Below are 13,935 nucleotides of genomic sequence, written 5' to 3' on the forward strand. Positions count from 1 at the left end.
CTGGAAGGTCACTGGACTGTGACATGATTATGTCTGTTACAAACCAAAAAGCAAATGGCACTATCTTTCAAAGGTTGCCAAGTGTGACACATTGATTGAAGAGGCTGCCTGATACTACTATGACTAATACTGAAGTGGCATCTGTTATGCTTCATTTCTGTTACACAGAACTTGGTAGAGTTGTAATTAAGAATTTCCACAACACATTCAAAAACATCAGCATCTACTGACTCATTTTTAAAAGGCTGTTATTTAATCCCTAAATTACAGTTTTGATAAGGTGAACCTTGCTGGAGATTGGCAAAAATCTGGTCTGTTGATAAGAATAAAGAGATTTATTGTAGTAGACCTCAATGTCGTTCACTTTGGCCTTCCAGTTTTGTAGGTGATACTCACTAAATTTTGCAGTATATAGTAGAACCAGGGTTCCCTGCACATTTTCCAGCAAAAATGCAGCTGCAACAGTTGACCTCACCAGATTTCCAGAGAAGAAATGAGGACAGGAGCACAATGCCTAACTAACAACCTTTATAGCGCAAATGGACTGCAAACATTTTAACACTACCGTGTCTTCATCAGAGTCAAAGTGAACGAAGACATGAGGCAAACACACATTTATTCAGTGGAGTGTTTAGGCATCAATTAAGAACTGAGCTTGTCATGGTTCCTTTTGACAATATTTTATGGCTTTGCTTTTGTACTTTTTGTCCATGTGTTTAAGCAACTTTTTAATTTTGTTTTTAAAATTCTGACATGATGTTAGCCCTCTGACATGTTGAAGGAATTGATTCTTCCAACATCCCCAGGTTTGTCATAATATTTGTTTAAATATTTGTTCTGATACTTTCGTACTTCTATCCTGTATCTTCAAGAGATGTCAGTGTTCCTTGCACTTAGTTGGGTATGTGGCACTTGAACACTGACTGTAGCAGCTTTTACCCTCTTATCATTTAGTAGATTTGAAACTTTGTTCAACCAATTATCAAATGACAATTGTACTCCTGGTTTAGGTTGAATATGTGTTTGCCTCATGTCTTTGTCCACTTTGACTCTGATGAAACAACACAATAAAATACTGTGAATGAAGTAGTATTTACCAGCATTGTTATGTAAATTTGGTGAAATAAAGTCAACAGCCGAGAGAACAAAGGTTAAAGCTTTGTTGTGTTTTCTTTTCGACCTGACTTGAAACACTCTAGGAACAAATATCACTACTTTAGCTTTGTAGTTCCATAAGAGAACCAAATCAAAAATCTACAGACAATATTGGGCACCTATACAAGAGATCTTTGCACTTGTTGAACAGAGAAAAAAGTTTCTCATTTAGATAAGAGACATGCTCACTGTCATAGACTCAACTGCTTTTACAACCAGTAAACTTCATTCAAGTACTGTTTTTGGAAATATGGCAAAAAATGTTAGTATGATAAATGTTCCTTGATATAAAGCGCTTCTATATATTTTTGAAACCTGTTTTAAAGAATAAATTGTGTTTTGTTTGTGTTATTTTATGGATGTAGAATTTACCTGCTACAATCACTGTGTTACACATTTTTATCCTTTGATCGAATGGAGATTCTCCGTACAGACGTACCGGTTGCCTATGAACCAATCAGCTCTCAGAGATTATCAGCAGGAAGGTTACGCCCTCTAGCGGCACCACGCTGAATAAACGTTCTGACGTCACCACGTAACGTCCCTGCGTACAATGTGTACGGAAGTACTTGTTTTCTCCGGCTTCCAGCCCTCTTCTGCTGCCCGACACTTGTCACTTCACGCTGGCTCATTAGGAAAACGAGTATTGTTATCGGTTTTCAGACAGTCAAATTCACAATTTTCACGGTATGACAGTATAATGATTTTTCTTCATAGAAAGCAGCGGATATTTCGTCGACCCTACACTTGATAGAAGTTTGTAACGAGTCAGAAGAAATCAAAATGAGCTCTCAGGATATACTGAAGAATGCGTCCACTTTAGCATCGTATAATGTGTTGCTCCAGGTAAATAAACACATAACTGAGCCATATATAACAAAACACTGTAGATGTCGTGTTAATGTTGTTTTGTACTGTTTTTATGTCTAGGTGATGTTCCGTGTTCTTACCTTCTTACTGAATGCTTTCACTCTGCGGTTTGTGTCCAGAGAGCTGATTGGGGTCGTCAATGTCAGGTAAAGAGGAAAGAGGGCTGTGAGAATGTCAGAGGCAATGAAATAGCACAATGCTACTAGATTTCACTGCACCAGATGCTGTAACGTGTTTTTTTTCTGTCCTTATCATGCAGGCTTACACTGCTGTATTCCACATTAGTGTTTTTATCCAGAGAAGCTTTCCGGAGAGCTTGTTTGAGTGGGGAATCAGCGACAAATCAAAGCTGGAGACCAATTATTAACCTACTATGGCTGACGTGAGTAGACAGAATTAGCTTTTTGATATCATGCTTTTAGCTATGATGCCCAAATCTAATTCTTTTTTCTCATGTTTCAGAGTGCCACTTGGTGTGTTATGGGCAGCCCTGCTGGCCTGTGTGTGGTTGTGGCTCCTGGAGATCCCAGATGCTGAGACTGTCCCTTACTATGGTCCTGCTGTGGTGTTTTTCGCCTTAGCAGGAGTACAGGAGCTCCTAGCTGAGCCTCTTTGGGTCTTGGCTCAAGCGCACATGTTTGTTCGACTGAAAGTGGTCGCTGAGAGCTTAGCAATGATTGCTAAGTGCAGTGTAACTGTAGTACTGGTGGTTTTTGCCCGTGAATGGGGCCTTTACATCTTCTCAGCTGCTCATGTAAGACATCTGCTGAAGTCTTCCATATTATTTCTGTTAATATGTCCTTAAACTTTTATTGATTTTAAGCTATATATGGTCTTTTCTTAGTTGGTGTACACAGGATTCCTGGTGTTATGCTACGCTGTTTACTTTGTTCGTTTCTTGGGATCTAAAGAAGCAGCCAAGAAGAATTTCCCCCTTCAGCATGTTCGAGATCTGCTGCCCTGCAGAGCTGATGGAGAGGTAATAGCATATTATTATGCATTAGTTATTGTTTATGTTCACAACGCAACACTGTGAGTTTGAACATTTTCTGTTTTAGATTTAGAACTGATATTCCATTTGCCGTTTTTAAAGCCACTAGTTGATTGGACGTTAGCCCGGCTGACATGGAGCTTCTTCAAGCAGTCCTTCCTGAAGCAGATCCTGACAGAAGGCGAGCGTTACGTCATGACCTTCTTGAACGTCCTCAGCTTTGGAGACCAGGGTGTTTATGATATTGTCAATAATCTGGGCTCCATGGTGGCACGCTTCATCTTCTTGCCAATTGAGGAAAGCTTCTACATCTTTTTTGCCAAAGTGTTGGAGAGAGGACGTGATGTCAAAAGTCAGAAACAGGTCTGAACTGTGAAAATATACGCAAACATATCCGTGTGAATGGCTAGGCAGTAATCAATGTTGATTTTACCTCTTGTGGGTTTTGCTTACAGGAAGAAGTTGCTATTGCAGCTGAAGTGCTGGAGCGCCTGCTGAAACTGGTGCTGGTGATTGGTCTGATTATCACAGTGTTTGGCTATGCTTACTCTCACTTGGCTCTGGATATTTATGGTGGCTCTCTGCTGAGTAATGGGGCAGGTATGTGAGCTACTATCCAGTCACAGCAAGAGACACCAACATAAGTAACATAACAATCAATGAATATTTTTTTGAGGTGCTTTCAGTATTGTACTTTGCTCTTAATTCTGTTGAAGGACCCAGTTTGTTGCGATGCTACAGCTGCTACGTCCTCCTGCTTGCTGTAAATGGTGTTACAGAGTGCTTTGTGTTTGCTGCCATGAGCCAAGAAGAAGTTGACAAGTGAGAATGTAGACACACACACTGCTACAGATACAGTTATTACAGTGTATGTAAAGTGTCCATTAACACTGTGCTTCTGTGTTGTCCTCAGGTATAACCTGGTCATGCTGGCTCTGTCTGTGTCCTTCCTCTTCCTGTCATACATGCTGACATGGTGGGCTGGTGGTGTCGGCTTCATACTGGCAAACTGCCTTAACATGGGCCTCCGCATCTTCCACAGCCTCCTTTACATACACCGTTACTTCCAGTTCAGTCAGTGGAAACCTCTGCGAGGCCTGTTGCCCTCCCCACTCCTCCTGCTGGCACTGGCTGTCAGTGCCGTTGTCACAGCAATTTCTGAGGTACCAAATAACCGGGTTTTATCTAAGTGTTAGCTATTAAATAGCAGCTTTATTCAATATAATATACTATTGTTTTTCTGTTTTGAATCTTTTCGAATATGTGGCCCTAACTTGTGCTACTGTGTTGTCTGATTTTAGGCTGTTTTCTGCTGTGACAGCGGCTGGTTGCTGAGGCTGGTCCATATCGGTGTGGGCGCAGTGTGTCTGCTTGGTGTGCTTGGAGCTGTTCTCCTCACAGAGACCCAACTTATTGAGTTTGTGAGAACTCAGCTGTTGCCGCGATACAGAAAGAAACAGATTTAAATTAAGCAGAACATTTTCGCACCTGAGTGGAAGGAAAGATCTGTTTCATTACAAACAGTGAAGCCACTGTTTGACAGTTACTGGTTATGTGAAAGCAGGGGAAAAACGTATTTTGAATAGACCTCACATGTGTTATGAGTGTGTGTGTCTGTGTGATTTTTTTTTTACTGTAACATTCCTGTGTTGTACGTACAATAATGAAGAAATGTCATGACTGTTTCAGGATTTAATTGTGGATGAAAAAGATGAATGTATTTTTAAGAGGACTGTTAAATTTGTTACTGGCCTTTTTTTTTTTACATAAATAAAAAAGGCAACTTAATTCCTATTCACGGTGTTAGAGTTAATTAAGTGCAAAAGAAAGAAATAGTGGAATGTATGATTTTTACTTTTTTGCAAGATTCAAGCTGTTACTTGAGCTGTTTTTAGGGAGTGCATTGCTGTGAAGTGTGATTCTACAGTTGTAGTTAATCATCCATTGGTGCAGTGCAGGATATACACTATATTGCCAAACGTATTCGCTCAGCCATCCAAATAATCAGAATCAGGTGTTCCATCACTTCCATGGCCACAGGTGTATAAAATCAAGCACCTAGGCATGCAGACTGCTTTTACAAACATTTGTGAAAGAATGGGTCGCTCTCAAGAGCTCAGTGAATTCCAGCGTGGAACTGTGATAGGATGCCACCTGTGCAACAAATCCAGTCGTGACATTTCCTCTCTCCTAAATATTCCACAGTCAACTGTCAGCTGTATTATAAGAAAGTGGAAGTGTGTGGGAACGACAGCAACTCAGCCACCAAGTGGTAGGTCACGTAAACTGATGGAGACAACAAACGACACAAACTAAAATACAGTGAGACGAGTGTAAATCAGGACCACTTGCTTGGGCCTTGCCTTTGTTTATGAGGACCAGCTTGAGTTTGTATTGTAAGAAATACTGATTTCATAGTGCACAGGCTGGCACCAGAGATATGGCTTTATTTTTTTTAGTTTTGAGTTGTGATTTTATTTATTATTTTTTGATTGTCAGTGATTATGTTGCTGGGAAACGCTATGTAGTTATTTGTTGATCTGTCCTCTCTACTAACTACCACTGAATTTAGGGTCCCTAAGGACTGAATAATGCTGTAATTATAGAAAATGAGCAGGAAGGGGAGGGAGTGGCATTCTTTTACAGCAGTGCAATGCTTGTTTATCCTCCTCTGAGTTTCTTTTTAACATATATTTGCACGAATCATGAATGATATAGACTTTGCCAGCTTGGTGGAATATCTCAAGACAGACAAGTACTTATCTTTTGAGTCATTACTTCTGAACTTTGAGTCCAATTTGCTTGGCTTGCTTGTTGCCATTGGTGTTAGAAAGTGGTTGTTTCACTGCAGTAGTGACGAGGGGAACTACCCAAACAGATATTCATGTTCTTCTTGGATCTCTAGGATTTATATGATGAAATGTAATGCCAGAAGTTGCAGCAGTGATCTCATCATTTTCTACTGTAAGCAGAGAAGAGCAGACCATGAGAAAACCCAGAGGCAGAGAGACAGAAAAGAGGAGGAGTAAGCTCTCTCATTACGTCATTTATTAGTGCTAAGAGCAGATTTATGGTCCACCGGAGAACCACTGCTAGGTTGTGTATATATGTGAGTGTGTGTTGGGCTGGACCTGCAGGAAAACGAGAGAGACAGCTGACAGAAAGAGGAGAATTTCTTATCTTCAGCGACTTGACCATCATGTCTCAAGTAAGACTCCTCAGTTTTCAAAACAAGACATAATGTTTGACACTGTTGAAAGGAATTGTGGAATGAATCTCTTGAATTTTCTTCTTTTACTGTCCTTCAGCCCGCTCAGGAAGACGAACAGATACAGCGTCCTGAAGTGAGAGAAGAAGACGTGACTGAAGCAAGGAACAGACTGGGTTTTAGTGGGCCTGCGAAGAGCAAGACATTTGAAGTCATGGAGGAGTGCGGTGAGGACACATAAACACACATAGAAAGTGATTTGACACTGGATGATAGTGAAAGGAAACAGTCCTTTAGTTTCTGTATCTGGTTAAGCTGAGATCACATCATGGCTGGAGTTTGTGTGAGGGGCGTTTCCCATGATGCTCAAGTTTCCACTCCATATACAGAGAGGGAAGAAGGCTTGTAATGATGGGAGATTCCAGTCAAACAGAACTGTCTCTCTTCCTCTCTTTGGCCCAGTGGGAGGAAGTTTGTGTACTTATAAAGTGAACATGAACAGTCTTATGTAACCCTTCTTACTGCTCCACTCAGTGAAATATCCTGATTGTCGATTCTTTTTTCTTCTTCACAGAGAAAGCGGGCAAAGCTGCTCCCTCGGTGTTCAGCAGAGCTAGGTCAGGAGCAGAGACTGTTCTCAACACAAGATCAACTCCCAAGTAAGAAGGAAACGTCCTGACCATGACTGGAGGGCACCTGGTCCATGTTAAGGGCTTTAGATCAGTTGTTTTCCTGCTGTACTTCAGGCAATGGAAATCCTATTTTTATGCTTTATTGTATTGCGCATATTTTGCTCCAGTCTTTATACTGTGTGCTCATATGTCACTGCAATATGAAAATCCTGCACCTCTATGTAAACAGCACAACCATGGCTAGAACTCAATAGTGTCTTTAGGGCAGTATGGTCAAATTAGAAATACATAAATCATTAAAAAAGAAATCTGACAGTTCAATTTATAGTTAAGGTATGTTTTTTCTGTATAATAGACTGCTAAGTAACATGCTTAAACATCTAAGTAATAATTGATTAGTTTCAAATTGATATTTTTGTTAATTTGTTATTAAAGGGTTACACCAGCATCAGCTGAGTTTTAGAGGATATATTCAAAGCAAAATGCACAGCTGCAACTAATCCTGATGAACATACAAAAAAGAGCTTTACACAACTCACTGTTGTGCCTAGAATATGTCTAAGTTGAAAACTACACAATGTTAAATAAAAAGTCTGTGGGAAAAATGCCATTTCTGCCATCCATTCTTTTTTCTCACAGTAAGAACTGTCCATAATGCAATACGTGGCATTAAAAATGTGACACACCAATTCAAACAATATTACACAAAGCTGGGGCAATTCGTGTTTTTCTTTTTATTCAAAAATTATTTTCAGCAATAAACAGAGTGAATAAAACTTCAAATTTATTAGAACACAGCTACTACAGTAACAAGGCAGACAAAGGGACATTAGACTGAACCATGGTAGAGAGCAGAGATGGAAAAATGAGAAGAAACAAAGATGGAGGAATAAACATCGGCCCTGTGAGCTGCTAGAAAAAAGGTGGAAAACGGTTTTATTTCATAAACTTGTGATGCTGATCTTGGAGGATTTTAGCTGAGGACTTGGCGTCGTAGAACAGCTCGTTGATCTCCTCTACCTGCTCTCTCTCCACCGTCTCTTTTCCCTGAACTCGGCCCAGCAGGCTGGCAGGTGTCAGCAGCTGTACGGCATACCTGAGAGGAAACAGGAAAGATTAGCCACATGCAGTTATACAACAGTTTATGAGAGAGAGGTAAATGAGGAGTTGCAGCTGAAGTGTTTTTCTATGTAAAGTATTACACATTGCAACATCAATATTGCTCTGGCATTAGGAAAATTCTGGGTTCTGTTGATCCCTTAAAATGCCATTTTATCTTTTATAAATATTGTGGTGCATATGAGGCTTATTAATTGTTCTTAAGCTAAAGAAACACATTTTATTATATTTAATAATCCACATGTACAGTTTTTAATTTATATTTTAATGAGCAAAACTCACTTCTTAACATTAGCAGTGCAAGCAACTGAATTCTAAGGTCGCTGTTTTTCACTACTCTAAAAGGCATCTGTCTTTTTCTTGATAATTGTTGCTCCATGTCTGTCTCCATGACCACTGTGGACACTCATGAGCTGCTCTACTCTACTGATCAACACTCTGAATGTATGTGTGTACCTGAGGGTGGTCTTGGTGCCAATCTCTGCCAGGTGTGTGAGAGCCTCCTCGCTGATGCTGATGCCCTCAGTCTGAGCTCGGATCTTGATGATCTACAAACCGCAGCCTTGTTAGTGACAGATGCACGGACGAGATGGTCCTACATCCTACAGGAATTCTGTTATTTTGGTAGCGTGGCTCACCTGCTTCAACTCCTGCGGCGTGTACAACATGGTGCGAATTATCATGACTCTGTCCAACAAGTCCAGAGGAATCCCGTGTGGAGAGCTGATGTCTTCTGTCCCCCTGGTAGACCACAATGAACTTTTAAAACTACAAATCTCAGCAAGAAAACTACTGTTTTATTTACCTTTGAAGACTGTGTTTCTCCACATAAAATGCTTTTTACTTCTCTCACCTAATCAAGCAGTTTCCTCTGTTAGAAGCGAACACAACGATGGGGGCGATGGTGCTCTCCAGCGCTCGGTGGAGGTACGTGAAGCATTCGATGTCCAGCATGTGCACCTCGTCCACAAACAGCACGCCAGGTACGAGCTCAGCTACACCTTGGTCTATGTAGCGGTTTACCACCTTGTTGATCTCAGCACGCAGCTTATCTGGAGCGAGAAAACGACCGTCAGTCACCAACACGAGTCAGTGTGTGACGGCAGATTGTGATGTTTGCATTGAGGCAGTTGTGAGGTTCTTTGTACCTGTGATTTCTGTTTTTTTGGGCTTCATCAGCTGTCCCATCATGGAGAGAATGTCCTGGCCTCCCTGAGATGAAATGAGAGATTATTAAAGAGTGGAAATATATATTGTAAGTGAACAGATGCATCTGCACTGCAGTTATGTACCTGCGGTCGGGCGTTTGCAACATCCAGGTCGTGCAGTGTAACATCTTGGACTATTTCTTTCTTTTTGTGGACATCACCTTTGGGCAGTGGAACATACTCCTCTGCCTCCAGGTCAAACTCTGTCGCAAAGGTGTCACAACGACCTTGTCTCTGCAAAGATACAGTAATATATGACAAATACCCTGATTTAAAAAAATCAACAACCCGCGTTTAACAACAATGAATGTCTCACATTGCTCTGGTCAACAGTGAAACAGAAGACAGCACAGGGAGGAGGGCGAGCAGGTGTATGACTGAACCCGGTGCCAGCTCATCGCAGGGAGGAGGGCATGTGGCCGAGGGATGAAAGAGTTTGAGAAGGCAAGTCATGAGATTGCTGTCAACAGTAACAAATGTGTCACCCAGCCCTCCTCCTTTGCCCTCTGACTAGTGCCGGCCCGTGCCCCCGGCCCACCTGCACCGATTAAAGGAGCCGTCATCGCAGCCTGTCAACACAGGCCACAAGCCCCGCTGGTGGAAAAGAGGCATTGTGGGAGATGGGGAGATAGAGGCAGCATGAAGAGCTGCAGGAATGAGAGAGGCTCATTCCTGAGTACAGCAGAAATGCAGCAGAGCTTTCATGCAGGGCTGAGAGAGATGAAAGCACTCCGAGGCAAGAACACTCAACTTTGGCCTCAGCAAGAATTTCTTGGTTATAGCATTTATATTTAATCGTTTTATTCGTGAATTTAAACACCATCCTGTTAATTAAGCCTCTAAACCCCCAGCGGTGTCTGGGTGCTTTTACTCCCCTCACATTTTTGCTTACTGTGGACTAATTTCATACTGCAATATAAAGTTCTGCACCTCTGTGGAAACAGCACAACCATGGCCAGAAATACGGGGAACTTAAACATGACTTTAGTTCAGTTATAGAGCCATAAATCATAAAAATACAGAAAACTTTATTTTCTTGATTTTTTTTTTATATTGAAAAAAATGGAATCAACATGTACATGATTTTTCTAAGTGCACCCAAGTGTTAGCAGGGTTTTATGTTTTCTGGCTCTAGTAAATGGTTGAATTTTGGGTTTGAGGGTTTAGATGGTTGAAGTCTAGCATGGAAACTTTTTTCTCTTCAGGATTCCACCAAGTACAATTTGCAACAACCGTAACACATGAAAGTAGCACGGTTTACCTTGACAGCGCCACTGTTGGCTTCAATGTAAATGACATCTCCCACTTCCACACGTTCTTTCTGAAGACTCTCATAAATACTGGGATCCAGCTGAGGAAACACAACAGTGTTAAAATCTGAGCATTAGTGTTCCCAGGAAGCATAACTCTAACATCTAAAACCGTCAGCGTTAAGTGGTCAGTGACATTTTAAAATGCATAACAAATATATATAAACAGAAATCAAATACTGCACACTCATGATATTGGATGTACAGACCAAACAAGTGGCAGAAAAATTCAGGCAGATGTAATCAAAATAGTTTGCCAGGATATAACTTTTTAGGTGCAAGTTTTACCGAAGAAAGTGATTATATTTTAAACAGGGCTTGGAGATGCTGACAAAGAAATTATGACACAAACTGCATTTGAGAGACACGCTTTAGGAAATACTTTAACCAGTGCAAAGTCTAAAAATGTATTATTCATTAATCAACATGTTTTCCTTTCTTATAACAATTACCACACTTTTGCTACATACAAAGTAGCTCAAGCTTCTCTAAAATCAGGAACAGGGGAATGACGACTAAAAGAGGATAGAAGCAAAAATTATAGCTCCAGATCTGACCTTGAGCTGCTTTGTGCCTTTTCCTGTCTTCAGACCGATGATGACGTGGCTAATGGTTTTTCCGTAGCCACCCATGGGATTCTCAGTCTCACAGGGGGTCAGCTCTGTCACCTCTCCTTCATACACCTCCTTTGTTTCTTTGATGCGCAGACCTGAATGTGGGCGGCATTACAGTTAGACACACACACAGAGTACAGAGTGAGAACTCAATCGGGCCTTTATATTCCCGTATCAGCTAAGACGCCACATCCTTCAGACTACTGAACGCCGTATTTTATTACGGGAAAGAACGTGTGCGTGCCCATGAAATGCCTGGGCATCATTCAGTGTAACATGATCACACTCTTGTTACTCTTTCAGGGAGCCCGTGGCCTCAAGTATGGGCAGCACACAGGTGCCTGATCCTCAGTGCTGAGGGTCAGAGAGTAATGCTTGAGGCGGGGACAGTCTGTCACAATGCTGTTATTGACAAAGTGATGACAAGCGTCGGATGAAACCCACTCCCCCTGCAGATCCTGTTCTAGGGGTGGAGCGAACGTGCTGACGACCACCTCTCCCTCCACCTAAGCTCCATTTCCTCCTCGCTCGACAGGTACCATCAGCGGTAAGAAAAAACCCCTTTCCCCTTGCCATCCTTTCTTCCTTCTAACTACCCTCTCACCATCCTCATAAATCCCCTTTCAAATGTTGCCTTTCAGCTCATGACAACTGCGTGTGCAGGACAACTTGCTATTCCCAACCAAGGGCTCTTTACTCAATAACTACTGAAAATATAATGTCCTTTTACAGCAAAAAATGCAACAAGTACAAAGAACAGAAAAAAATGGATAAAGTTTATTTCTTTCAGAACCTTCAACTGATCCACCAATCATATCTTCGAATTTAGCCCTAGCAGGATCTAATTTTGCTGACAGATTTGATTTTAAGTATGGTGCCAATACAATACAAAAGGAGTGAATGAAATATATTTTTGTTGTTCAGAAAAAGCGTTTCAGATGTTATAAGTTTGTGGCACCATTGATTAGTAAATAAAATGGCTCGATAGAGAGATAGATAGATAGATAGATAGATAGATAGATAGATAGATAGATAGATAGATAGATAGATAGATAGATAGATAGACCTTTCAGTCTTGTGCTACTTTGGCTGTAAAACAACTGGCAGCTTTAAGAAATTGTAGCCATGTTGAGTGAATTCTTTATTTACTTATTTTCATTACTATAAACTAAATGTACAACCGGTCAAAACCTTCCAAAGAACAACAACCTCAGTCTCAGTGAATTGTTGGGGACTTAGAATGAAAATCTGAGTTGGTATTAACCATTTGTGTTACACTCACCAATGGCCCTCCTGAAATTTTCCATCAATACTTCTGTTTTTTTGATCTCAGATGAATAGACTTCACTGCCAACCATGGGGCAGAAAGGCACCTTGTTTCCCAACTCCTGTGCTACAGCCAAGGCGAGGGCAGTCTGCAGGTAGGGAAGTAGCAATGAGAGGCAAGAGTGACAATCTGCTGCAATAACAAAACTATAAGAAGGTTTGCTGGTGAAAAAATGCTGCACACTTACCTTTCCTGTTCCGGGTGGCCCTGCCAGTAAAACTGCCCTTCCAGCCATTTTTTTTGAACGGATCAACTCCACAATGATGCCACAAGCCTGGAGAGAAAGAAAAATATCCTGGTATACAGTTCATAGCATTCAATGGTAAAACTCCAGCAAGACTTAAATGCAGTGGTAGTTCTGAAAGTTGTAACCCAGGAGGGAGTTATTGATATAGCTAAAAGTTGCAAAAATACCCCGGCATACTGTCCTACCTGCACAATTACAGGTATTAACATCATTTTTATGGTACACCTTTATCAGACCAGTGCTTTCATTCACACAAACAGATGCCGTTTTCCCTTTGTGCAGGAGTCTTTCTAAAATTTGGGATACACTTGTCCTTCTTCTACGCACATGTCCCATAAGACAGGTGTGCATGGAGATCCTCTGTCATATTTAACATATCTCCTCAATATTTGGGACTGCTGTAAAGCACAGATATGCTGCGGCTGGAGTCCCACTGCTTCTACAAACGTAGATTTCTTTGAGATAAGATAGTCCTTTATTACTCCCCATGTCAGGGGAAATTTTCCATGTTACAGCAGCAATATACAGTAAAGGCAGCAATATACAGTAAAGATATTAATTAAAATAACAATAATATATACAATATATACAAGAATGACGGATGAGAAATGAATAAATAGAGTATTACTAACTAGAAATAGTAAATGAATAGTGTTACATTTAACGCCTTCCTGTTCAACAGTTGAGAACAACGGGTAAAAATGTAGACATCAGACCTTCGATAGTGCAGATTAAGTGTAATAACATGAATAAATGTGATCTCCATACAGTGTTAAACTTTCTACTCAGCTAACATCTGACGTGAGAGTGAAACAGCGACACCTCAGCGCTAACCGGATTAGCTTATGGTGCACTATATCACATGTAATACATCGGATCATCTTTGTCTAAAAACATCCACACCTCCGGAAATCACTCCCCCAAAAAATACAACAACAATGTAGTTGCAGTGAAACATGAAAATCACCTCTCTTGCAGCCTCCTGTCCGACCAGTCCACATGCTGTCTGTTTAGCATTCCCGGCCTCGTCTAGCCCGAGTCCTTTGACGTGACTATGAGAAGCGATCCGCTGGGTTTTTGTGGTGCTTTTTACCTCCTCGATTTTCATAGTTGTGTTATTTAGGCAAAAATATAATGAAAAGACTGCGAGACGCGCTGAAGACGGATAATATGTCTCCTGTGCCTCTTATCTTTCCTTACCGCCGCAATCGGCGCCGAAACTCAAAACACAGGGAAATTGGTTTCCATGTGGGT

At 41.1% G+C, this 13,935-nt stretch overlaps 3 protein-coding genes across 3 annotated transcripts; 2 read left to right on the top strand and 1 right to left on the bottom strand.

Moving 5' to 3' along the window:
- Positions 1 to 1,732: 1,732 nt before the first annotated feature.
- On the top strand, positions 1,733 to 4,810 carry rft1 (RFT1 homolog). Its single transcript, XM_023267352.3, has 10 exons — positions 1,733 to 2,001; positions 2,086 to 2,171; positions 2,285 to 2,407; positions 2,488 to 2,779; positions 2,870 to 3,004; positions 3,119 to 3,379; positions 3,472 to 3,616; positions 3,733 to 3,838; positions 3,930 to 4,179; positions 4,318 to 4,810. Exons 1-10 carry the CDS (start codon positions 1,939 to 1,941, stop codon positions 4,480 to 4,482), a joined length of 1,626 nt encoding a protein of 541 aa, XP_023123120.1. The 5' UTR covers positions 1,733 to 1,938; the 3' UTR covers positions 4,483 to 4,810.
- Positions 4,811 to 6,046: 1,236 nt separating this feature from the next.
- On the top strand, positions 6,047 to 7,466 carry mustn1a (musculoskeletal, embryonic nuclear protein 1a). Its single transcript, XM_023267329.3, has 3 exons — positions 6,047 to 6,224; positions 6,325 to 6,451; positions 6,799 to 7,466. The coding sequence occupies exons 1-3, from the start codon at positions 6,087 to 6,089 to the stop codon at positions 6,885 to 6,887; spliced, it is 354 nt and encodes a 117-aa protein (XP_023123097.2). The 5' UTR covers positions 6,047 to 6,086; the 3' UTR covers positions 6,888 to 7,466.
- Positions 7,467 to 7,575: 109 nt separating this feature from the next.
- ruvbl1 (RuvB-like AAA ATPase 1) lies at positions 7,576 to 13,935 on the bottom strand. The gene is made up of 11 exons (XM_023267328.3): positions 13,649 to 13,935; positions 12,622 to 12,708; positions 12,390 to 12,522; positions 11,051 to 11,202; positions 10,445 to 10,534; positions 9,268 to 9,417; positions 9,124 to 9,187; positions 8,829 to 9,027; positions 8,614 to 8,716; positions 8,432 to 8,523; positions 7,576 to 7,952 (listed from the first exon to the last, which is right to left on the bottom strand). Exons 1-11 carry the CDS (start codon positions 13,787 to 13,789, stop codon positions 7,793 to 7,795), a joined length of 1,371 nt encoding a protein of 456 aa, XP_023123096.1. The 5' UTR covers positions 13,790 to 13,935; the 3' UTR covers positions 7,576 to 7,792.

This window comes from Amphiprion ocellaris, chromosome 5 (genome assembly GCF_022539595.1).
Source record: "Amphiprion ocellaris isolate individual 3 ecotype Okinawa chromosome 5, ASM2253959v1, whole genome shotgun sequence".
In the NCBI taxonomy this organism is placed as follows: domain Eukaryota; kingdom Metazoa; phylum Chordata; class Actinopteri; family Pomacentridae; genus Amphiprion; species Amphiprion ocellaris.